We start from the raw sequence: 26682 nt of genomic DNA, 5'->3' as shown, positions 1-26682 counted from the left end.
ATATATATATATACGGGGAGTTTACCTAACCTCATACTTGTTAGAATTGTTTGAGAAAATATATTTCAAATAAGTTGTATGTGCTCAAAATGTCATTTCCACATTCATTTTTATTTTACTTAACTACGATTTACCGCTATTACAATTTCATTTCCGAACCTAACCACTCACTATGCATTTCTAAAGATTGTTTGTTTAATCTGGAACTACTAAAATAATACTAGTAGGTATAAACTCAATGTAAGTATCGCTCAAATGCGCGCAGTACAAAAAAAATTCCAGTAAAATTAAATTTTTAAGTCCATAACAATCCAAAAGACAAAAAGATGCGGAAGGCGCAAAGTTAAAGAAGGTAACCGTTAAAGCTTATCTGAGCAATTTAATTGGTATTCTCCTATTCAATATGGCCGTAAGTTTGTCTCAAAACCAAAATGTAGATCAAAAATAATTTTTTGAGCCTTTTGAATTAGCCCTAATTTTATTATCCCTTAGTTTACTTATAGTCCTGTACATTGGCCAATTTTTCTATTTTTCGTTTGATTTCTATAAAAAAAAATCTAGAGCTCAGGGAAGCTGCCCGATTCGTCCTCCCGTAGAGTTCGTTTGTAAATACCGTCGTGAAAATTCGGATCGCTATCCGGGGGTCGGCCTCAGTAATGCACTCGGCGAGGAATGGCACCTTCTTCGATCAACATTGGCTCCTGTTCTTAAACAAATTGGAGATAAAGCGACCGTCAAGGTTAAATTTTGACACGCATTTTATACATTCACAATGTCAGACAGATTTTCTACGACGGCCAAAATCAGCTAATGGAAAACTGAAGTAAGCTGTCTTAGTTAAGTACTGTCCATGTCCTTATCTGCAGGATACTTACGGCGCGCTTCAATGGGAAATTTGTCAAGATTGGGTACGGCACCTTGAAGATCAAGCTTCTAATAGTGGAGGAATCGTAGCAGATATACAAGACTCGTTATACATGCTTACACTCGAATGTTCGTAACCCTACTCAGATGTCTATTCCAAAATCTTTAAGTAACCGTTGCACGCACAAATGGCTGTTTGAAATTTTATTTTTACCTAATAATTTCTAGCTTCATTATTATGATGTTCATCGTACAACTAAACGTTAGTCCCACGACAGCATATGAGAATATATTCAAGATTTAGTTTAAAAATTTGAGAAGACCGAAAAGCCCATCAAAAATGAGCTGCAACACAAAATATTGAGGTACATGTAATCACGTGGCATTTCCTCGTGTTTTTTACTTGCTAATTTCAGCTATATTTGCTATGTGTTTAGAACGTCGATTGGGGTGCCTTGCTGGTGACACGAGAGCAGTAGAGCTCGTTGAAGCTACTAAGAAGCTGTTCAGTTCATATCAAAAGCTCACCTATGGAAGTCCGCTCTGGAAAAAAGTGCCCTCTTATCGGTATGAAGAGTACACAAACACCGAGGATACGATCTACGGGTAGGTGTTGCTTATGATTTTCTGTCCGTGAATCAGATACACTCTCACTCAACCTAAGGGCGTCACAATATATATATAACAGTATATACATATAATAATAAATGTATATATAAACGTAATAACGCAATGTTATTTAAAATTAGGATATTTAGGGCCTTAGGTTCATGATACCTTTGTCCTAGTCCTTGCGCCAATAAGTTTTTGAAAGCCAGATTGAAAGTTGTTTGACAAATGCGCTTTTAAAATATTTTCTTTTCAATGTTTTAAATTATATTAAAAAAAAAAAAAATAATATTCCACTGAAAACTCAAGGAAAGTAACCGCATGAATAAAAATAAATGTAAACATTCAAGTAGGATAAATAGGACGCAATACGGATCAACCGTCAGCCTTTGGTTGAATTGAAAGGCCAACTTCAAGAACAGAACAGAGGTAGAATCACATCAGGACTGGTCGAACTTCAGGCCGATTTAAGCGGTGCTCTATTGTTGTGGTGGTAGAACAATATGAGAACGTGTCTTTTGTGTTGTTTTATTTAAGCTAATTCCGGTACTCCTAGTTTTTCTTTATTATAGCTAGTCACCAGGAGATGATACAATTATCTGTCCCAGTAATAATAGTACAGGGATGTTTTGTCAATAAACATTAGGTACATACTAAATGTGGGTCATAGAGGTGGCTTAGGTTTCTGTCCTGGCGTAAACATACGTCGATCCTTAAACAATTGGAAGAACCATGAACATAATTGTCCCTTTTTTTTGCTTCGTCCCTTCTGATTGCCTCTATAGAGCAAGCTACCCAGACAGAATTTTATGGCAATATATAGTCTAGCCATATCTATGCTTCGATTGAAAGAAACCGCGAAAAGTCAGCTATGGAAATTTCCTTTTTACCGAGGTCGCGGTTATTGAGTAATGTAATAATAATCAAGTAATGGATGTATTTTAGAGACAAGTTGAGTTTTAAGCACTGTGATACTCTACCAATTTCGATATGCTTGAAACTATGTGTATGTTAATAACATATCACTTCAGTCTAATCAACCCAAGCAACAATTGAGCTATAACAATTCAAGACTTGCTCTATTAATATAGCTAGCGCAGAATGTAAGTTAAGCCGCCGCATCCGTACGTAAAAGTATTTAAGGTAATGCACACTTTACGTATAGAGGACGTACAAGTCGAAGAATTTATTGATTTAATCTGTTAATATTCGAAGGTAAGCTTTTGCTATGAACCAATAGAAATATGGCATGTCATTTAGAAGAGTAGTAATCTGAATTGAAACTAGTGTTATTAATAGACGTTCAACAACAGTACTTTTGCTGACTCTAGGTATTTCTTTTCCTGAGAAAAATGATGTTAGCTTTTGTACAGCATAGTTTAGTAAGATGAAAGAAGATAGGTACCTCTAAAAATGGATAGGTATCTTAGTTACTGTACTTTGCAATATGCTGACAATGAGAGGTAAATAGTAACAATGGCGCAGCGGGGCGGTGCAGTCGTCCAATCGGCCAGTGATTGGAGGCAGCGAAGCGATATTTTGCTGTGATTGTTGAGGATCAGTGGCATATTGCGATACAGGGACCTCCGTTGGACGGGGTCTTTTTCAGGAATCATAGCTACGTAAGATAATGCTGAGAACAATAAGTCCGGAAACGTCGGATTAGTGTTAAAAACCTGTCCCATCGACGCCAACACTGCTAAATTTTGTTACTATCACAGGTTGTCGAGTGCCGACAGGCACTTGATGACTCTAACGCGGATAACATTCATCGCTATCACAGGTCGCGCTGATGTCAATCACTTGGTCGCTGTACTAAGGATGATATAAATCTCAAGATTATGATTAAAATATATATTACGTCTTTGCGTCTCATATATGTTAGCCAGAAAATATTTAGAATTAAAACCCAATCTATACTGTAGCTCATAATCCTATGTCTATATCTAAGCTTTTGTAGTTATATTACTAATAGAAAGCACGAGATATTGGATTGGGCGCCATTGTACACCAGTTTAATATCCCACTTTCAACTTCTTCCAGGTTGACATCGGAATTACTGGCGGAATGTTCTGCTTCGGCAGAGCAAAGTCTACTCCTAAAATCATTAATGTCCCTGCCGAGTTTTACATGGAAAGATATACAGTTGACGGTCATGGACTTCATAGTCGGGGGCATTTTCTCCATGACCCAAACCTTAACTTTTTTCATACATCAGATAGCCGTGCATGAAAATGTGCAAGCGACAATCTACGATGCTTTACAGGACCAAGAAAATAAGCCAGGGGAGTCACTTGCTAGCCACCCTTATATAAAGGTATTAACGACAAAGATGCATTTTGTATTTGAGGCAAATGTACTGATTCGCCTAGCCATTAAAATCATTAGAGAGATACAAAATGTTTACATTTTACATTACAAGACTTCATCCGGTTATATTGGTATGATTAGATAATTCAACGTTAAGTTTATCTGAGCAAAATACGATATCAAAAGAATTACCACTATTGGGAAGCTTCCCTAACAAAAGTTTTTTTTTTTATTTGATGTGTATTTTGTGACCCATAGGCTTGCTTGAAAGAAACGTTTCGACTTTCGCCGTCCGTGCCCGGTCTGATGAGGATTCTTCCACAGGATACCGTACTCTGCGATTATCATATCCCCGCTGGAACAGCCGTCTTTGCAAATTCAATGGTCGCCTGTCGTAGTGAGGTATGTCAGCTTAATAACCGGTAGACTAAAATTCTTTTAGCTATCAATTTTTGTTAAATGGTGCAGTAAAGCGCCATCGAGACAGTAAGCATTGACAAGAACGATAAATATTAGCTTTATTAAGTGGCAGTTATATATCCTTTGTACCGCTTATATATCCTTCGTTGAAAAATGATTTGAGTCATTTATTCGAGGTTGATAAGTATTTATCTAACGGTTTTCATTGAAATTATCGCGTTTAAAACAATCTCCGCTGAACTCAACACACTTGTACAACCTTACTGTTTGTTCCTGTCCTCAAAACACTTTAGATTCGATCGTTGGGATTGACCTTGACTTAGTCCGCAATTTTTCTTTAATTTTTTTTTCTATGAAGTAAAGACGTTTCCGGCTCAGGCTTTCTTCAAATATTGGAATAGGAAAAAAAAAGCCGTGGGAGACAATGTCCAGCAAATACGGGGTTTGGTAACATATACACCGAATTTTTCTCTAGCAAAACCTGATGTACGAGTAGTAGAAGTACAGGCCAATGCATTGTCGTGTTGACCGCAGTTCTGGTCTTTTGCGTCAGATAGAGTCGCGAAATCTTCCTAAAGCTTCTCGATAAAACTCTTCGCTGATAACGGAACCGGAGCATGAGGCGTAGCGTTCAGCTAATTTCTATCCATATAGTTTAAGATGCTTCGGTAAGGTATCTAAAAGAGGACGCGGGCCTCATCCTAATCTTTCACTTTTCATACATTTTTTTGGTTGGACGAATCTTCTGGATAATTTATTAAATTGAAGACGGTACAGAGCAGTTGGAATGTTTTACTCTGATCTGCCTAATGAAATCGGTGAACGAGGGAGGACGCACGTTTAATATAACGTCAACATCTATATACACATCTATATATAAAAATGAAAATCAAACGTCCGATTTGCGTCTACAGTAATACAGTAGTACAGGCAAAATTCACGTTGATTTTACTTCACTTTGGATCTTTTTTTATTCGTTTGAACCGTTTTTGGGCCTTATGTTTTTCGATCATAGATCCAGCGATTATAGCGTTACCTCGATAGGATGATTTTGTTCTGTTAGACCCGTAATGAATCTGTCTACTATTTTTTAAAGAAGAGTAGCGAGATTTTGTCTAATGAGTCTGTTATACCGATATAGATATTTGGGTGCATTGATTGTTTTTTTTTTTTTTTTTTTTTCCAATCAGCTTCGGCAATGTCTATGGTAACACAATATTTATATAAGATACTAAAAATATAATTTGAAATTTCATTCAAACCCGCTGAACAATCCGCACACTACTTTATCTCCTTCGTTTTTTTGGTACTAGCACCATTTGAAGTCGCGCGTTCAGTAAGTGTAACTTATTACGAACTGTCTTGCGAGTGATTTTCCAATATAATACTTGCATCTAATTTGGAATGTTGTCTAAGGATAACTACTTAATTCCGTATAAAAAGAGCCCTATTATTTCTATCACAGCTATCCCTGTTATTTAATTCTAGCTGCCGCTTTTGAGCTACAGGACCTGGATCATTGGGTGCTTTTCCATGTTATTTCCCTGTTGGAGCCGTTGAAACGGATTATTGCCTGCATTGCTTAGATATTCAACTATTAGGTTTTGGCGGCTCTCTTGACCCGTTGCATATTGCAATTCTCACAGTCGTTGTAGACGTTAATTTTTAAAATCCCATTTAAGTAGTAGATCGTTTGAGGAACCAATTAGGACAGCAACGTAAAAGCACCGCTGAAATTTCTCCATATCTCTCAAGCACTGCGCTGGACTAATTACGTACAATACCTTTTCTACTTTATGGCAAAAAATTAAAAATATCAATTTTCGGTCCAATCAATCTGAAATCAATTATGCAATTAGTATGTGGAACTTTGATCTCAAAACGTTTCGCAAAGCCTTAACGATGGTCGAACATATTGTCCAAAAGATCACCTTTTTCTAGATGTTTACAGACTTTCACACGATTGTGTACAATCAATGTTACCCTACGAGTGTCTCAATAGGCGTGGAAAACGTCATGAGAAAAAAAGAACGCGTACTTTAATGAAGAAAAAAATGCAAACGGTGAATATCGACATTACTGAATAGACGTGCTTTTATGCAGGCAAAATCGCAAGCCTTGTTCCTTCAGCCAGAACAGAAGCGCTATTGACAAAAGAGGGAACTATCAGAACTCATACAGTCGATCACATGCGAAAACCTCCAGAACGACGCATGTAAAGTGTTTCAAACGTGAGCGTGGTAAATGCAGTTAAAGCTGTTTCAAATGGTTGCGATAACATCAGTTCAGTCGCCTAATTTCGTAGTACGATGCCAAGCTCCGATCGAATTATACCTCTGTATGTTTGTTACAGTACCTCTAATGTACTATAACATACAACTGGAGTTCTTTTTCGGCGACATTATTGAATCCCGACCAAGTATGATAGCTTTAACAAAGTCGTAGACGTATTCCGTTTCATGCTGGGCTCAGCTCGTTTTACGGTTATTACCTTTTAAGAACAATGCTACCAATATGTAGCAGTTATAAATTGCTTGAAAAATGTTTAAAGCCTCCACGTAGAATGAAATAGTCCAGTTAATATAAAATAATAATTCTATTTTATTTACTTTTTGTTAACAAATGTTATTTTACATGGAAAAATAAATGCACTTGAAATCGCAATGCAGCCCAAAAGTCTGCCGTCTAATAGAGTAATGCATAGACTGAATAGAGCATCGGCATATTTAAATAGATCCCCATATAGTATAAAGCATATAGACTGTAAGTTGTCTGTCGAACGCTTTTCATTACAATGCATGGACTAGGTACGCAGTCACCTGATGGAATCTCTATAATTAAGAAATTAATTCTTTCGTTCTGCCATAACGCATTCTCTTCTTAGTAGAGAATCTTGGTAGGGAAGTGCGCAAGCTATCAAGACGCGCTTTGCATATTTTTTTTTTGAAGATAACTGTTTTGGCAGTTAATACCACTACTTGGATCTCTGGCCCGAATTATCTTCGTACAGACAAAGCTCAAGTGGCGTCTAGACTGGCATACAGGTAGAATAATCATTTAGATACTTATAAGAGGCTGCTAAGGGCACCTCATTAAGGGTGATTGGTAACATTGGATTGTCTTCCCACTTTTGTATAGGGTAATATTAGGTCTCAACATCTCAACAACAACAACAACAACAACAACAATAACAACACCAAATTGATGGGCACGCATCTAAGTGCCGAGACACAATACCGACTGTTTTAGCACTGATTTTCTCTTACATCCTATGGAAAGTGTTCGGATTTTGTCTGCTTGCGGCGATCGTTCAGCCAACTGACTCGAGGCCAAGGCTGTAGACGGCACAGTCATATATCTAAGAGCTTTTAGATGCCTCTAGATTTGGAGGGATTATAGATAAAAAGGGCATAGGTGGTTTGAGTAGGATAAAACTGAAAACCATGCACACAACGGTCGGTTTTCTTTTCTATTATTATGTTAAAACGCCTGCCAAGTATAAATCGAGAGTACGTTGTTATTATTATTATTATTATTATTAATCAACTTTTTATAACGCTCTACAATCGGTGATCTGAGTATCTGTACATTGTATATTATTGTTAAGTTTCTAAAATTCAACTTCCTTCGTTAATTTATTAAAGGATAAAAGAAAAGGTTGTTTTGGACGCATTGCGCTTTTCGTTTATCTAAAGCGATTTTGATGTGAGCTGGAGCACCACTTGATGAAATAACAGCTTTACGTTATACGTGCGGTACCCATGCGTAGTCAAGGTGGAACACCACCAAAATCGGTAGTTAAAAGGACTTGACAAGATTTATATAAATAAGAAAAGGTCTTACGGGAACGCAGAATGCTTCTGTACATGAAACGACATAAGTGTTCATTTATATCGAATTTAGTGAAAACCTAGCGAGTTTCGAAAGCGGTAGGTCTTTCAAAATGAGTTTTATATTGCCCATTGTTAGGTCTGAATACGATCTTTTCGGTGTGCGCGTACATGAGAGCAGAGAAAGCTCACTGTCCATGGTGCACAGGATTCAGAAGCCTTTTCGGTTCCAAAAACTACGGCTCGTGTTTAAACTAGATCATGTGTTTGTTCGGCTATTTGGAGTACTTTGTGTATAATAGTAAGACGTTTCTGGATTCTCGCATTCGCGAAGTATTGAGTTTTTCTAGCAAGACTGTAAAAAATCTTCTGCAGGAGGTTTTACCTTCTTTTTCGTGACAATTTTAGTTTACTATAAATTAACATGATAAAGATTCGAATTAATTTTCAAACCCAAGGCCCCTTGTCTCTTGCATATCATATGTGAAACTTATCACCTACGACTTTGTACTTGTTTTATATACGACACCATTGGATCGTGTAACTTATTATTGGTGTTGTCATGGTGTTGCTAGAAGTTGCTGGGCATGTTGGACACATGATCAGCTTAATGTTAAATGTTATATTATTATCAGCGGTCATATTGGGCATCAATAAATTCAATGCGTTAACAATTTTACAAGCCTGCATTTGTGCTCACGCAATGTACGCTCGTTAGGCTTTATCCGTTTTTACATTGTATTGCTAGTTCATCGATTAAGCCATTTAAGGGATGAGTTTGGACGAATGTAAAAAAGATTACTGCCCATTTGAAGTCGAGCGACCTCCAGCCCCTCTTAACCTGCTAGGTGTGAACTCACGTTGCTCATGTACTCCGGAAAGCGGTGAACTCCCATAACGCGTAGCTAGAATATATATAATATACATGCAGCCAGTAAGGACGCAGACCTTAAACGAATCAACAACCGCTTGTAGAGTGACGTTCAGTCATGGCGCCAGGCGGGCGCCGGCATTTCGAGACAAGCTTGCCAAGGTAGGATGGTGTGCTATGACTCGCCGTAACAGCCACAACCTTAGACAGAACAACTGTAGGTTTGCAGTGCGCCCTGACGCCTTCTCTCCCGAAGATGCACAGTTTGCCATCGCCGACAGTACTTCGACAGGCTATAAGTACAACTACGCAGCCCGCATGCGGCACCAAAACAGTGAGGCAATTTAGTGTGATGTGAAGTGCTAAAGCGTAGCTAGGAACTTGCAAACAAACACATTTTTTCAACCACCGTGGACTTCAGAATGGCCTTCGCTATTCCTATTGTAAAACAAAACTACGCACTCTATGGAAATAGCTCAGCTGGAAGCAGCGGATTCAATTCAGCCTCCAGCAGTCCGGTTGGATCACCTCCAAAGGTTCCTGTCCATGCCGTCCCTGTCAAGCGCCCATTGCTGGCCCGCTCTGCGTCTGCCCGGACCGCTACTGCATCCGAAACAAAGTTCAAAAAAGACCTGACCCGTAGCTCCAATAGCTTCAATTCATTTCATGAGGCGCCCGTCGTTAAGTTATCCAAGGCTGTTCGTAAAATTAGCCGTTGACATTTTCTATACAACGAGACAAGAATGTACTATTTGCGTCGAACAATATTCTATAAGCGTGCCGGTTGGTGAGATCCTAAACCTCTCTGTTTAGGTGATCGCTGTAAAATCAGGTGAAGGTTTGAGACTTAACTTTAAGTCCAGACCTGTTCGGACTAAACGAAACTAGTCCGAACAGAGGCGACCGATTCAAATATAAAAGATCACGCGGTAATTCAACAAATGGCCTGCAGTTCTAGTAAAACTGTGGCCGGTGGCGTACTAATCACAGCTCAAAGGATACGGAAGTCTTATATGCTGTGTAATTCTAGTGCGAACAGCGGCACCAGTACTAAGTGAGCGTATTTGTTAGACAAGCAAAAAAAAAACGTTTTATCAATAATCTGAATGATTTGCGGGACCGTGGCATACTTGCAAGAACGAAGCTGCGTAGAGAATAACCAGCAGACGACCGAAAGAGCATATTGAGCAGACTGAAATTCAGGAATAAATGACGATTTCTAAAACGTTATTGATGTTTTTATTTAGTTTTCTTTATTATAAGATTATATATTTATTATTATAAGGGACTGCAAGTTTTCGTCTTAATGATATGCAGTATATCAATTATTTGCATTTTTATAACTTTTATGCCATTGTTACCGATAGTGCAACATGTAAAATCCAATCATTGACCTGATCCTTATTTGTAATGAAACTGACCTCGTCAAGGAAGTCTTCCAGCTTTAATTAAACAAGTAGCCCGTTGGAGTTTAACTACAGATGCTACATCAAGCGTAATTCATAGCTAGAGCGCCACAATAATGTGTGACGCTATTAACTAGCTAAAAACATTGTCCGCTTATCGGCATAAGTACCAGGCATAAGTCACGAAAAAGCCATGTTTGTTGGAATAGGAATAAGATATCTAGTACGGGCTTGAATTGGGTCTGTCGCTTGCTCAGGGTTAGCATCTTATGTACCAGTTACCGATAATTCATTGGCATCGAGGACTGCGACCACAGACCACAGTGAGCACGCTTGCCAGAAACTTGGCCCGCTATGCTGGCGCTCTTTGCGAGCTTTCATCTCCAACACCTAACTACCAGCAAGAATCCGAATGCGCATCACGTTATCCCATTACAGTTAGTCGCGTCTAGATGGGTTTCAGTGTTGTATACGGGGAATATCGTCGCTTCTGAATCTTTGTGCCTCGGTAGTGAAGGGTAGCTGAACCATTTACTAGATCTCCCGGTTGGACCCGGTTAAGAGTTCTGAATGGTTCTGACTGTTTCGGGGCTTCAAAACATCACATACCTTTGTTACGAACATGCGTTCAGTGGTTTATTCAGTTATTTAAAAGCGTAGTTTTAAGTTTATTGAGTTAATTTATTTTTCTTTTAATGGATTTTATGTCGATTGGACGCTCTCACATCATGAAGTTCTTTTATGTTGGTAACGGATTATCAGAGTTCAACTAGCATGAACTTATATTCCCGTAAATGTTTTTGTTGATACTTCAATATCAATTCATTTGAATAAGCTGCAGGCAATTTTAAGAAGGCAGAGTTTCAATCGACCACGACTGTGAGAATCGAAGGCATTCGTTAGAAGGAAACCGCAAACTACAGATATAGTCTCAAATGGGAAAGCTATGACCTCTAGATTAGAAAAACGTTTACCCGTAGCTAGAAAATATTTACATTTTTCTTTTAGCTGTTCACGTTTATTGCCACAGCAGACTATTACTGGTTATCGTAGTTTTCTTGTTAATGTGTGACTTCAAAATGAATTTCCACGTATTTATGCTGAGGCTAATTTACAGATGTATTTTTTATTTTAACATAAACAAACCCTTGACATAAACATTTATTTTCTTAATTATTTAAGCCCTAAAAAGCAGTCATGTTGTATTGAATATTATGGTTATATAAGGGTGCCAAAAGGCGTTTTTCTTGTGGAACTCGTATCATAAATTTAAAAAAAAGTGAAAGCATAATTCTGCACTTGCGGACCGATATGCTTTATCAAGTAGATCAAGCTCTAATGTAGACCTTACGGATGAATCGAATAATGATGATTCTAAATGAACGCTTAGTTATAACTAAGTGGACAGCTAAATCATACACGGCGGCGCCTTGCAAACGTGAAAACCAAAATTTTAAAAAGATACCATTATTCGATTGAAATCGATAATTCCTTTGTTGATGCAAACCCCATCAATAGCGTTTGTTAACCCAAAAGCCACTAGCGCGCACCTCAAATAAAGAGCATGTAAACGTCTCTATCTACATGAGATCTGGCGACTTGAACAACTAAGCCTCTAGTTAAAAGAAATTGAATTTCGAGTCCAGCCAACGATACACACAATGTCATTTGTATAAATAACGGAAGCTTTTTTAACGTTCTAAGGTTAAAGGAATAAATTCAACAGTTAGGTGTCAACGGCATGTTGTTGATTAAATGTCGGATCATCCGAGCAAGGGATGGAATCTTCAGAGTGCTGCAGAGACGGCAATCTGAAGTAATAGCGCTGAACGTTTTAATCTCTTTGAACAATGTTTTGAAATCGATAAGTGGCAGAAGCCTCGTCAAAGGTTGCGCATTAGAGTTAAATATAGCTATGGCTGTATAATTCGAAATGAAGGAAGTTGTCTTTCTGGATTCACCATAGACAAGATCTATTGGCGTGGCCAGGTGATATAATACTTTAAATGGTGCCTTGCAAACAGAAAAATCAAGGATATTTTGCATCGAAAAGTCACTGTGATAAATACTAGTCCTCAGGGCTACTCACTTACTCCATTGCGGACTGCTAGTGCGTCCTGCCAAGCACATAGTGTGGGTTTATTTTTAGGCGCTCTATTATACTACGCGTTTTCGAACTGATGCAGATCGCCGTGCGCTGAGTGTGCTCAATGCTTTCGTTTTCGCAAATGATTTTTTAAGGCATGCTTACATATTGCTAATAAACTATAGAATACAAATTGCGTGCTCATTATTAATTAATCGTTGTTCATATAAAAATAATGATTGGCATTATGACCATGTAAAAATTGCCAATACATGTGAATGTCAGCTTTTTATGTTTTAAGACCAATCCTAGTGTTTCCCAACCAATGTTGTGTTCTACTTTCCAAGTGAATTTTGCACAAATACTTCTACACGTCTCGGTAGGTACGGACGTAGTTTCCTAACAGTATAAAAGTAGTCCGTCTCACTCTGTCTGAATAGTATACAATCCGTTCCCGAAATAGGCGTGGCTTCTGAAGATGCACTATATAAAGCTACGAGATTAAATTATGCTCATTGCCTGTTTGATTGATTCACTTCACGAGAATATCTGTAATATCGAAGCTGTACGCTGTAACTAACTTCTTGTCCGCTATTCTCCGGGTACCTGTTGTAGCTGCTGTAGTCGATTTGTTGACATCTTTCTTGAGCGGTAGTAGCGGTTTGTCCCTGCAGCTTGTGCTGTTTAGGTCCTTGAGCTTTTTTCTGCTCTTCCGAAAAATTAGATATGCCTAAATATACATCTAGTACAGTGTTAGTTACCATCCGTAGCTACTTTAGGAGAACATACATGTTCCCATTCAGTTCAGCTGTTTTGTCCAACGTCAGGTATATCGGTCCTATTCATCAGGCCACGTCGCGGGAATATTGTAGGTCTTTATGCTGTCGAACATTCGAGAAAGTCTTGCTGCATTTATTGTTGAAGTGATCTTGTGACCGAAGGATGCAGCGTTTTGCTATGCGGCAATTTTTTGAAAAAGAGCTCAAAAGGGATTATTCGGATTTCTCTTTCATCCGTTGAGAGACAGTATCGTATAATTTCTGCAACAGGTTCTTCATGCTTAAGTCGGCGAATACATATGAGCTTCGTAGTGTAAGTGTGTATAACTGGTGGGAGCAGTCACCTCGCAGTCAGATTCATCTTCCCCAAGCAGACCTATTTGTCATGCCTTGGTGTTAATATGTGATAGTTTTAGTAAACGCCCTGCTGGTCAATCACAAGTATTGTCTATTGAAGATAGGTGCCAACGCTTTGAGAAATTTCAACAAATAGAAGCCTTTTTGGATAATAACATAGACAAACAAGTTTTGAGTAGCTGGTCTAAAAGGTCAAGCAGTCCATATACAGTTCGTCTCTATGTAGGAAATTCGGGAAATCCGATTACAGACTGTATAGTGCATTCAGACACGTTTCTACGAACAACCCGACATGAAGTCCAAATGTGAGACCGCCATTAAGCTCGAAAAGCACTCATCCTCCCCAGTGTTGTCGAGGGTCTTATAGGGTGAAAATTGCCCACCCATTAACAGCACTCCGTCGGTAAGGTCCACGCACCGCACGCAGTCTGAAAAGCGTGAGACGACTCTTGATTCAACTGGATGGAATATATATACATTACACCATGTTAGGTAATCTACGCTCTAGGTGCAAAAACTTAATTCCAACAAAGTTGCACAGCCAGTTTATGCCAGCTTTGTTTTAGTAATTAAATTAAAAAAAGACATAATAAAAACAAAAGCACAATCTTGTTTTATTAATCAGTTGATTCATTACAGTGTAGTGTATTTCAGTATAGTTAAATCTAAGTAGCGGTAACAAATGCAAATAAATTTGGAGATTAGATCAATAGAGGGGTAGATCTCTATTTTACTCTAGTTTTTGTGCTCTAGGTACTCTAGTCTTACGCTTGGTATCACCGTCAATCATTTCATCAGATGGTAGATTTCCAGCATGAAACAAAGTGCACTTATGACCATGTTAGAACTTAGGCCATAACATGTCCCAAATATTAGCAGGCAAATACGTTACCTGCTAAACTATCACGTGGACAGAGGCAGATCTAAGCCAGTCGTAGAGTACAGATCTTCCTTTAATACATTAGAGACGCCATATAGGTCAGCCTTAGCTATGTAAACGAAAGTGTTATTGCTATCGTAATAAACACCTAAAGGTATAAGAAGATCATTTTTATAGCATCCCGAGATAAAACTTATGTTGAAGAAGATAAACACAAACAGTTATCCTATTAATAACAAAATAATCGTTAAATCCTCTAGTTGTTGCTAGTTCAGGGTGGCTGCAGTTATAGAAACGAGGCTCGTTTCTACTACAGTTCCAGCAGTCGATAGAACAGTACGTTTATCGATAAATAGCAATTTAAATATCCACTGGTGGAATCAGGAGGTCTATAGTTATTGTTCGGAGTGCGTGGTTTTAATTTGTTGGCGTAGTTGGTCCATATCTTGTCAATGCACAGGACTTTATAAAGATTGTTTTCAAACTTTGTATCTTTCAAGATCATGCTTGACGGCCGTGCAGAATTATTCAGGTAGGTGTAAACTATCACGAATACGAAACTGGGTGATGGAAAATTTGACTTCTAGAAGCCCTGATGCTTATCAAACTGACATTCCGATTGCTACATAAATATAAAACATTATAAAACATGGATCACTTAGTGTGAAACCTTCTTCCCTGGATCACCTCAGCTGAAATTTTATCATCTGGTGCCGTTTTAAAGGGAATGCTGCGATAGGAAATTTCATAAAGTGTCTTTCACCTGCCCCATCAGTCCCGTAAGGACACGCTTCAGCATGTAGAGAAACTACTGGCTTTGACCGAAATAAATGGAAGCCTTAACTAAGTAGCATATAGAAGCTATCGAAGCCAACATCAACGTCTCGATTTCAGACTGCTTCAAGCAAACTGTTGATGATAAAGAATTATTTTACCCTAAGGTAAAAAATTAATATTTTGTTGTCCTGTAATCGGCGTGTGCTCTGATGGTCCTACTCAGCTATAGAGCTGATATTTGATAGAATTTTTTTAATACGGTGGCCCAGCTTTCCTACGTTCGCCGCCTATGCGTCCCCAGCCAGTTTTTGTTTGAGATTGCCAATTTTTCAGACAGGCGATGATAACCGATCAACAGTCACCCAGGGTCTACTGTAGCGAGGTTGTTCGATTAGTCACAGCATTCTCGTACCAACCCTGAAACAGTAGTTGTTTGCTCAGCTTCTGGGGTAACGTCCGTTGATAAAATTGACTGCTGGTCAAGGCTTTTCGACTATGGGCAATTTTGCTTCAAATGAATGTATCCTTTTTTCTATGCCGCGTTGATCTGTCGTAAATGGCAGCTTTACTGCTACGACACCTGGCTCGAAAATGCTTCGATACACCACGGTAAACATATATCTCTCACTATTTGGCACTAAGATGGTCATACTGCTCTTAACTTCAGTTTTGCAAAACTCTTTTCTAGATGCACGGTTATTGCCCCTTAAAATTCTGCCTCTTGGGTAACTTCGTTCTATGAAGACCGCTTAAACAGACTAGCCTTACATTGATCTCACGTTCTCGTGCTGCCCACACGAGTGTCAAGTCGATGTTGGGCCAGGTCTAGTAAAAGTTCATAAACCAGGCCGAGCAAGCATAAGACCAACTATAAGCGTCCACTGTCGTGCCTCAAAATATTAACCCATATATTATACAGGCCATGAGTAGTTAAGAAATGGCAGATTAAACGCTTCGCGATATCTATATCTACATACATATATGTGTACGCGATCCTTTATACAGGTATGCAGGCAGTTCAACTGAGCTCTGTTAATGAGTAAAATGGTGAATGTATGTAGTGTATATGTAATAATATGTTCTTTATGCATAGCTCAAAACGTTTATTGCTAATTACGTCTCTTTATTCGGATCCAGTATTCAGAACAATATTTCCTATAAACTATATTTCATACCAAAGGTTCGCTTCGAGAATGCGCATGAGCGGAATGAGGGCCTATAACGTTTACTCAACTAAAACAATTCAAATCGGTTTGCCGTAGAAAAAAGGCAAAGAAAAGATATACATATAGCGTTTCCTAATATGCAAGTTAGCATTTCTAAAAATATGAACTTCTACTTAAATGTGATCCTACTTATTTTCCATAATATTTTTCCTACGTCTTGGAGTGAGACCTAAACATCCATCAGCCACGTTTACAATCTATTTTCAACTGAATTTCAGAAGGTATTTCCGCGTGCGTTGGAATACTTGCCTGAGCGGTGGTTGCAGGGCCGTCCGCGATATCCCTTCGCAGTATTACCATTTGGATTCGGCGCTCGCATGTGCGTAGGTCGTCATTTCGCGGAACTGGAAATATGTTCAGCTATCGCAGCTGTTATTAGCAGATCTCAGATTTCAAGTCCACTCCATCGAATCCCTCTAAAATGGAGTTATATAATTGTGCCTGATGGCCCCGTTCCAATCCAAATGCGGACAAGGGAAGTTCAAGGTTCTAACTAGAAGCGAACGGTTATAAATGAAATACAAAGTGCTCCATATATCTGTACGCAAACGTTTCGGACTTACTAAATGTGAATAGAAAATAAAATCTTCCAAACTGCGTATGACTGTTAGGTGTAGAACCGGCAGAAAACTTCGGCAGAACAACAGCTACAATATGAACATTCTACAATGTGAACAAATGGCTTCAGATACCCAACGAGTGAAACATCTATTTATTGTAACTTTTTATACTATAAATTAGTCCAATGTTAATGTTTAAATTCATGCGCTTTGAAAAAAACGGCCACTACGATTAGCCCATAATAGAGAGAAAAAGTAACAAATTTACTCTGTTCATTTAATGAGAACAACCAATGCTCAAGTATATATATGTGGCTTCTCAAAAACACGTAAACGGAATGTTTTGGAAAAATGCAATGTAAGACGGTGACCCATAATAGGTAAACACATATATAACGAATACTTTGTATGATAGGTTCCTATTTTTCGTCACGTCAGATCAAACCTTCGACGCGAATCCAAGTCGACTACGAAGTGCAGAGCAAGCAAGTAGCCAGGACATTAAACAAATGTCCATTCTAATAATATTCAGGACTTTTAAGCTAGGTTTGCATATATTATGGATGTTCAATAGCCGCAACTTGGCTATCATTGTTAAAACATTGTTTTTGCGTAGACTGTAAGATATTTTGGACAACCGCATTTAATCATTGTGAAGGGTATTTTCATAGGAGAATCTTTGTATGTATGTATGTATGTATGTGTCGAAATAAAATATTGAATGGAGTTCGTTTGCATTTTCCCTTAATCATAGAAAGTATAATAGTTCTAAGTCTATTCGCCATCTCACGAACGAAGATGCAAACAACTCTGTTTGCCAGTATTGATATTTCCTTTCTGAGATAGTCCGTAAACTATTTTGAGGTGTTAAGAAGAACGGTAATGATAAATGTTCGGGACCTAGTGGTTCTAAGAAATATTCTAGCGTATGTGTCGCAAGGGGCAATCGTTCAGATTCCAATTGTACTCTGTACATGTACGTATGTTACTCACTGTTATTGTTTGAAAATATATAATCAAATGTAAAATATCAAGGACAAAAAGCGATTACTTAGGCAACGAATGACAGCTTTTTGGCTCATATCCTTTTCGGGATCCAGGGGAGCTATCAAGCATCCTTGGCCAGGTCAAGCCTTGTGCCTCTTAACGCTGACTTTTCGCCAAAAGAAATTAGGCAGCTTTAACAGGTCGTTAGAGTTGAACATTTCGGCCCTTTAATGGATCATCAAAATAACAGAATTACAAAGGTTTTGCTTCAATAACTTTCCTTAACTTTTCGATCTAGAGTCGTCAAGATGGTATGTTTGTGCTTTTTACACCTTCTATCGTGCAGTCTTTTTCATGGTGTGTTAAGAACTGAATAATGCTTACACCATCAGTGAGTATTTCATTTTGAAATTTATTCCCGTAATGGAGAAAGCAACATATAGAGAATACGATAACCCACGTTACCCACAAAAACAACACGATAACCTTCGGCTGTGCAAAATACGGCCAATATGGAAACCATAGACCTAGAATCTAGTTGCAATATGACAACTATTAGAAAATTCGAAAAATACTTGTGATTTCAAGCTTGTAAGATCTAAATAGGGCGAACCGATACGATCAACAAAGCAACAAGGTCGAATTATATGTAACACGGCATAGATTTTTCGTTTTCGTTTCGATTAATCCCAACACTGACCAGTACCATTTAGCGTGTCGTCCGCGAAGCGTCGTTAAATCACAACACTGACCAGTACCATTTAGCGTGTCGTCCGCGAAGCGTCGTTAAATCACAAAATCAGTATCTAACAAAGTAAGCATAATACATACCAAGATGAAAAGTCATGGAAAGTGCCTTCCGTTTTCTATATATCAATAGTAGTTTCATCATGCAGTGAACGGTATTTATGTTGCGTTCGGGCACTCAAAGCTAAGATTCCAGGTTGAAAGTGCATTTTCGACACTTACTCTGTTTTGCCTTTCGCTGAGATCAAAACCGGACGAAAAAACTTGGGTCATACCATGCGCAGCGAGGCCTTTGCAACTGAGAGGACTGCTCGAAAGGGCTTTCTTTGTTTAAGGATGGAATCTTAGAGTTGGCCATCTTAGATCGATGAGAAGCTTGGATGGAAGCAGATATTTGAATGATTTTTGGCACATGAGAATAAGTTTCAATAGGCGTATTTGTTCGATGGAACTGCCGTTCGCTTCGGTCAGGATTTCAATTCGGAGCTTAAATCGGTGACCAATTATTTTTGAAGATTTATTTTTTAAATTGACTTATAATTTCTTAATAGAATCCGTGAGTAAATCACTATTTATATGCTTAAGCTGATTGAAGTAACATTCAAACACGTTACACAAAAAATCAGGCGTACGTAGAATGAAAGAAAAAGCAATCGCCCGAATTCATTTGCATGATACAATAAAACAAAATAATTCCGATCCAAAGCGACCGCTAACTTATGTTTTGACATTCTAGGATCATTGGCAATGGCTTTTTACGTTTTACGGAGATCTCCCTCGTGTTTACCGAAATTCGCGTAAGACTGGTAACGATGTTGATCGTCGATTTCAAGCAACCGGGCAAAACAAGGCTTACAATCTCGGTAAGAATTCGTTCGGTGTGAAGGAACAGGAACCATTTGATCTTCGTCTACATAATGCGTACTAAAGATATACACTGGATGCTACTTACCACTATCTTGTTACTCTTTCTAATCTAGGCAAAAGCGATTTGAGCCTGTTCGGACTGAATTCGTGTTCTGAATCCATGTTTTAGCTAAATCAATACATTACTCGAATCATTACGGTATTTTGCTGCGTTGTCGCACTACCATGTTTTAGGGATTCGATTGTATTAACTTAATTATTCCGATATCTTTTTTCGATGATTCGACAATAAATCTGACAAAAATATTCCGGATGGAGGTATTCCGGATGGAGGTGTCCTAACGATCTCGTGACTCTGAAGCAGGTGGCTATTGAGGCATTACTGTAAAATTGCTCACAAAGTGACCCGTTCCGGTTGTTCCATGATTTAAGGTGCAACCGCCATATTGGAGATTCTGCGTACATTAGACCGTTCAAGAAACCAATCAAACAAGCAATATGACAAACAGTCATATATTTTTTATGATATCTCAGTTGGTAAGTGGAGTTAACCACTTGCAGATTTTATGGCAGAAAGACAGACTTTTTGAAAATTTAGTTTCATCTCTTTTGGGCAAGGTCCGTGAACCAACATTTAGATTCGGAAGTTTTAAAAAAAAGACTAACAAGGGCTCTGGGAAACCTATGCAAGGAGGTAATTTTATTTTCAGTTTCTATTTTTTCCATATTTATCCTATAAAAATTATAAAACTAAAAAAATTATTTTTTCTTCAATTATTTTAAATTTTTCTGTCGAGTTAAGACTATAAGCAAAAACGACAAATTCTGCTAAGGGTCGTTTTGAGACGCTCAGCACATATACTACCACCTGACTCGTCGATGAATATATATATATATATAAAGACAAATTTTTTCTCAGTACTTCGTTTTTGGAAATCTTAATAACTTGGATACGTTAGAAGAGTCTAAATTTACCTCGATTAATAGATCTATCAATTCCAGACAAAAATAATATTTTTCTAACAATGGTTAACAATGGCCGAAATGTTTTTCATTTATTTGTGAACACACAATAATAACAATCGTAATTTTAAATGTTCCACTTTTTGGTTATCTTTCTGTATATAAACATTTTTTGTATATAAACATCACTTTTTAGATCAACATTTTAGATAGTTTTTCTAAGTTTTACTGATATTTGATAGCCTTTTGATATATTAAGTATGTTATAACTCATTTTAAATTTTAGGTAAATAATATTACGGCACAATAAAAACTGAAATATTTTTTTACAACGAGTGTACAAGAATGTACAAAGAAAGAAAGAAAGAAAGAAACTAAAAGTTCCGTATCACTATTGCTTCTTAACTATACATGAATAGAATTTAACTACCAAGTTAAATAATGACGAAATTTCAGAGTAAACATACTTGGATAGCTACGATTAATTATAAAATGTAAAGTAATAAAAAAAAAATACTGTTGGTATTCATTTTATAACTCGGGTGATACGTTACTTTTGGTAAAGAAAAACATGTTTTGAACTTACACACTAACCAATTATGTTCAATTTTTTTGTTCCCAACTCAAGTGCATGGATTGGCAAGAGCCTGCACTTTGCCGCTATGTAGCCTAGAGAAAGACCTATGTAAAAAAATGATAAAATTGCCTGGAATCTTGATCGGTACGTCGCCATAGTCGATCGACATTTTAGAGTCTGACTTAAAAGGGTATGGCGACCACATTTACTTGGCCCTAATGGGCAAGACCGCAGGTGGCTCTTCCCTAAGTTAAAGTTCTTATAGTTTAATTTATCAAATGCTTTCTTCGCTCGTGTTGACCATCAAAACTATTTGGTATAGTAAACTTTGAAAGCATGTTTGTAAAACGCTTTCCTTGTGAAATATGCATAGGTTTTTTTACGTAACAACCTCTTCTACTCTAGAATACGTTCTAGATGAATAAATAGTTACCGTATTTGTGTGATGTTGTTACCCTTAGAAGTTGGAAAAAGCTACACTTTTTTGTCTCCCACTTGATAACAAGCGTACTTATTACTGCAACCGTTCATTACTTGGTTTTCGCTGAAAGCTCTTTTCACTAGTAAAATATGATTTCAATGATTACCAAACGAAACAAATCGCCGATATGGATGACTTACTCTTGTGCATTCCTAATGAATTTCACTTGTTATTTTATTTGTTCAAGTCTTCATCTTTTGTGATAGAGCCTGGCTAGTCATGTGGCTTTCTATATAGAAACTATAATGACTCTTTGATTACTGGAGCAGAAACCAAAGTGATTTAAAGTTGGCTCACGCAAACAGCTATGTTCCTGAAAAGGAAACGTAGTTGACAAAAGCTTCTAAGAGCAAGCAAATGCTCAGTGCATTTGTTCAATAAAACAAAAGGCAAGGACTTACACTACATCTTACCTTCAATTAGCCAACAGAGAAGCCAGAACATTTCTTTGTCGCTTTGTTTCCTAACTGTCAAATTTAGCTTGTTATTGTGCTCACACGACTTGTATAACCGTACATCATCAATTTCCATGTCCAGCTAAGCCTATTTTAATTACAAGATACGCTTAGCGCATACTACAGATAGACAGAAACTAAACTAACCAAAGTTGGCTAGTGCTGTATCAAAGTTCGTTTACAAAGTACATATATCCTATGCGTGGGGATGCAACTCGTCACAATAGGAACAATTTGCATATTTGTAATAGTACTCGTAGCAGTTGTGCGTTGAGATCGTAGCTGCATCGCCTTTAAAGGAAGTGCTGACCAATGAGGTTGCGAGGGCTTCCGACGACATCGCCGCTTCTTTAAACAGTTTCGACGTCAACTGGAGTAAATACTACAGCAGCCGGCGCTGATCATCTCTGCTCAGGAATTTCTAACGACGATAGGCAATGCGATATGCCCATCAGATCGAACTGCTTTCTTCTACTATCTGTGGTTGAAAATGAAACTTACCTATTACACACTAACAATCGACTAATGCATCAGACAAGTGAAGTGCTTTTCTCATATGGTTTTCAGTTTGTCGGCCATCGGCGTAGCTTGCCATATTTTTTGTGACAATGAAATGAGAGCACCATTTTAGTTACTTGAAAGTACAAATTCTTCAATTTTTTTTAATCAGGTGAGCTGTTTTGGTGATACGTGATATGAGTGAAAAGTACGCATTAAATTATTGGGTAGGCAGTGTATTGATGTTAGAAACGTGTCATGTAAAGGTCGAATATGCAACCTGTTTTTTTTTTTAAATTTTCAGATAAAAATATACACGTTTTTGCCTGCCGTGGTTGTTCTTCTACCATTTCCAAGAACATTCAGTTGGACCCTTAATTGATGATAAAAAAACAATACATTTACGTCGATTAGATTTGAATGATAACAAATGATACCGCAATGTTCTTGGAGAAAACGTGATCTTACTTGATAACTCATTTGAAAACGTAAAGGTACCGCAAACCCATAGGGTATTTTAGTATTTGCAAATTTCACTAGATGTTCTAGATCCGAGCTTGGCTAGTGTGGTGTGATCTTAATGCCTTGCCAGCTAGAGATGTTAATACATGGGTGCAGTCACATCTTGTATGTTATTTATTTAAAGTATTTCAATACATATTGAGCATTTACACCAACCGTGTGAAATAAATAAGCAGCTTAGATAACCATTTTAAGACAACAGTGTGCATCACCCTGCTCTATGTATTTGCCCGACTACCAACGGCTTAAAATATATTTAGTACTAGTATTGAGTAAGCTAACTTTATCCGATAGCTTGCAGAACGAATATCTGATAGCTGGTGGAAAAACGCTGTTTTTTTTTTAATAATGAGGATTAAAAAATATCATACTGATGATAATGAATTAATAATATAATGATGATAAAGTACTGGTGACAGCTCGCCTGGAAAAATTGTTAAGAAAACTAGGCCTTACGTTCCAATGGATTATGAAGAAGCAATTGATACGTGTGTAGACAGATGCATTTTTTAGCTAGTACTCCAATTACCTTTCACTTTGTTGTACTTGCACAAAACAAAAACTATTGTATTATATTTAAAATAGTCTTCCGCACCAAGTTGTCCCGCATTTTTCAAGTTAGCATGTGAAACGCGATTTGAACAGTGGAGTATGCAAAAGCCCGAACGGGGGATCTGTCTTTTCTCTCCGAATAATTCACCTTAAAAGTTGTGATTTTATATTGAAGTGCCCGGTCAACAGCAGCTTGTTTGTAAAATATGCTACATTGGGTTTATGTTATAATGGCAAGCTGAAAATATAGTGTCTAGATAGATACTAACTCTTTTTTTGGGAAAGAAATCTCCACCCTAGATTAATAGACAGGCAAATAAATTCAACACAAATGACATTTTTGGCATTGGTAACAATTCGAGGTTCTTGGGAAACGTATCTATTCAGTGCTGTGCCAGTATATGTCTGCCAATATGAAACAGATATACCCATATGAGGCGCTATTAGAAATCTACAAAACTACACCATACTTATTTATACTATACTTATGTTCGTTTAAATTAGCTTATTATAAGGTTTTCTACGTTTTTTTCAATTACATATTAAAAACTGACATTAAGGATGCAAAATGCGCTCGATACGAATCTCTTTTTTTAAATATTATTAGTTGGCAATAGTGCCCTACTTCTTAACATATGTATTAGCAGATGGCAAGAATATTAGTGATCACTCAGGTTGGCGCATCGCTTTTCAATTAGGCTGTCATTCAAATGTTCTCGTTCGTTTTAGAGTTGGGAAAATCTACTACGCTATACTAAATTGTACTCATATTTGCCTGTCTTGACAAAAACACCTATAAGTACTTATTTTTATGCTCGATTCTAACTGTCCTTTTCTGCAGTTACTGTTTCCCCAGTTAATTACTGTTATGATACTATTAACTGTTAATGTTTTCAGCAAAAAGTACAGCACTATTTACCTTCTCAGCTCGGATTGCCCACCTACCAATACGGAGATGTCCCTTGAAAGCGTCGAGGATCCCGCAATATGGCGAGTTTTAAACGACTTCCCTAGAAAGGGCCGTGACTTTATCAGCAGCACGGTGAGTTCTATATCGTATCTTTAGATGATCTCGTCGTTGGTCGTCTTGTCCGAGCCTTTCAGAATTTTAGAAGATGACGGTAGTGTCTGAAGATTTTCCAAAACAATTTGTTGGACAGTACACATGGAAGTAATGCAACACTATGTATTTGTGAAATAGCCCGCAGAATCAGACAGTTTCCTTATTTGTGTTTTTATTCTTGCCAAAGTGTATAGATACGGCTAAATGAGACAGGTCCTACATAAGACAGAAAACAAACGTCAGTTTTCGAAATAACAACAAGGATGTTCGTCCGCATTAATATATCGTCCTTTCTAATGTGACGTTTTCTAACGTCACATTGTTGAAATACGGGTAAAGTAGGATATTCAGCTTAGAATTCCGTTCGTAATACATTTACGTGTATGCATATTTAAGAATCGTATCCCTCCACCAGGGTATAGCAGTTAGCGCGATTATAGGAGAAGGGAAATATCAAAAGATCCGATATTTCTCCCATCTTTATTCAATCATTTTCACAGCTGTCACAACGACCATTTCAACTTAATCAAAATCCTCTTTTATTTTCAGTAAAAATTATGCTTGTAAAACCTATTCTAAGATTTTAATGATCATTTCTGTATGATTACTCACCTTATTAGAAAAACTAAAACTAGATGTTTTCTCATACTACAAACCAATTGAAATTTTATTATGACATGAACTGTCTGTCCTTGCAATTTCAAGCGGTTTCAAAAATGCCCATATAAATTGCTTATTTCAACTAAAAAAATTTAGATTAAATCTAAGTTCCAATAATTTTTTCAAAAACAATATGCTTATATTATAGATTCATAAAAAGGTTCATAACAAAAAATGTCTTGTTATTTAACATCTTTATGGCCATGAAACTTGACCTTTGACTAAACTAAAGAAAATATTCACCGAATAACAGCTATAGCGAAGTTCTGCAGTCAGCACTCTTTGAAATATTGTAGTCAAACACATTCTAATAAGAATAATAATGAAATAAACTGTAAAAGGACATTTTTCAATATTTGATAAGCAGATTTAACAGTTTCTTTGAATGGAAAAAAGGCAAAGTTAGTGTCGAGAGTATTTGAGAGCACCGGATGATCCAAAAGCATCGAATAAGTAATCACGTACGATATTGCTCTCTTTAACTGCTATTTTTTAAAAGCTTGTAAACCTTTGGCCATCCGGTTGGTAATTTTGTGGAGTGATTCTGCTACATTCCTAGTTTTACATAAAAGTAGGGGACACTTATTAACTTCAGTATCAAATGCAGTAAATCTTGTGAGAATGAACTCACACAAAACATTTAAATTCAATATTTCCACGTATTATTTGAATCACCCACAACTGGACTTTATATATATAAGACGACTTATTAAGACTGTTACAAACATCATCTATTAGCACGATATTTCGCTATTATGTTGCATCCGTGATGCAAACTAGTTGGGACTTAAAATAAACTGCAATCAATACCTGGTGCGTCTCGTATTATTCTTAGACGACCAATGAAGGAATACGCGTTTCCTACCTCTAGCTTGCAGATGTCAGAAACCTATGCACTGGGACACCTTCTTAATCTGTGGCGAGCACCATTACGGGCTTTGCAAACGGTAGTTTGTTCCATGCCACGTTAGTGCATCGGATTTAACTGCTGTAAGTGTTGAAATAAATGGCTTGATGTATGACAGCGTTCACAGATACTTTATCTGTTATAAGCGCTACTGGGCCCTGCCAGTGGCTCGGTTTTAGCCAGTCATTAACGCACTCGACAGTCGCGTGAAAGCTTCGTAAAAGCCTTAAAGCTCGGTAGCGATGTTGCACTATGGGGGGTCATACTGACGTCGTTCCTTAACGTCTTTTCGGATTCAGATAAAGACTTGATGCACTCTAATTGAAATTCGTTTTCCTGAGTGGACATGAGCAAGCCGTGTAATCATTTCACACGTGTTTGTAGGGCCGTTCTTTATGGGCTGGTGTTTTCTGTGGGAATTGCTCAAA

General features: G+C 37.6%; 2 protein-coding genes across 7 annotated transcripts in view; both read left to right on the top strand.

Annotated features, from left to right (window-relative positions):
• Positions 1 to 17701, top strand: part of LOC147757935 (ecdysone 20-monooxygenase-like) — a 31404-nt gene extending 13703 nt beyond the window's left edge. The window contains exons 3-9 of one of the 5 annotated variants that reach the window (XR_015321957.1): positions 562 to 739; positions 867 to 993; positions 1281 to 1470; positions 3517 to 3790; positions 4042 to 4185; positions 7342 to 7712; positions 9009 to 10134. Coding sequence is in view for 4 of the 5 variants with exons in the window: in XM_086981172.1 (XP_086837298.1) it covers positions 562 to 739; positions 867 to 993; positions 1281 to 1470; positions 3517 to 3790; positions 4042 to 4185; positions 16634 to 16912 (1192 nt within the window). In the remaining variant the exon portion in view is untranslated. Of the gene's footprint in view, positions 1 to 561; positions 740 to 866; positions 994 to 1280; positions 1471 to 3516; positions 3791 to 4041; positions 4186 to 7341; positions 7713 to 9008; positions 10135 to 14912; positions 14945 to 16633 lie in introns of those variants that run through there. The other 4 variants (XM_086981174.1, XM_086981173.1, XM_086981172.1 and 1 more) reach the window with 4 other exon arrangements.
• Positions 17702 to 19446: 1745 nt separating this feature from the next.
• LOC111245503 (GRAM domain-containing protein 4-like) overlaps positions 19447 to 26682 on the top strand; it is a 65838-nt gene continuing 58602 nt past the window's right edge. The window contains exons 1-2 of one of the 2 annotated variants that reach the window (XM_086981164.1): positions 19447 to 19572; positions 24522 to 24666. In XM_086981164.1, coding sequence (XP_086837290.1) covers positions 24580 to 24666 — 87 coding nt within the window. In that variant the 5' untranslated portion in view covers positions 19447 to 19572; positions 24522 to 24579. Of the gene's footprint in view, positions 19573 to 22400; positions 22723 to 24521; positions 24667 to 26682 lie in introns of those variants that run through there. The other variant, XM_086981163.1, reaches the window with a different exon arrangement.

This window comes from Varroa destructor, unplaced genomic scaffold, assembly GCF_002443255.2.
Source record: "Varroa destructor unplaced genomic scaffold, Vdes_3.0 BEIS01000002.1, whole genome shotgun sequence".
Taxonomy (NCBI): Eukaryota; Metazoa; Arthropoda; class Arachnida; order Mesostigmata; family Varroidae; genus Varroa; species Varroa destructor.
Note: the sequence above shows the minus strand (reverse complement) of the source record. Positions and strands in the feature narration are given on the sequence as shown.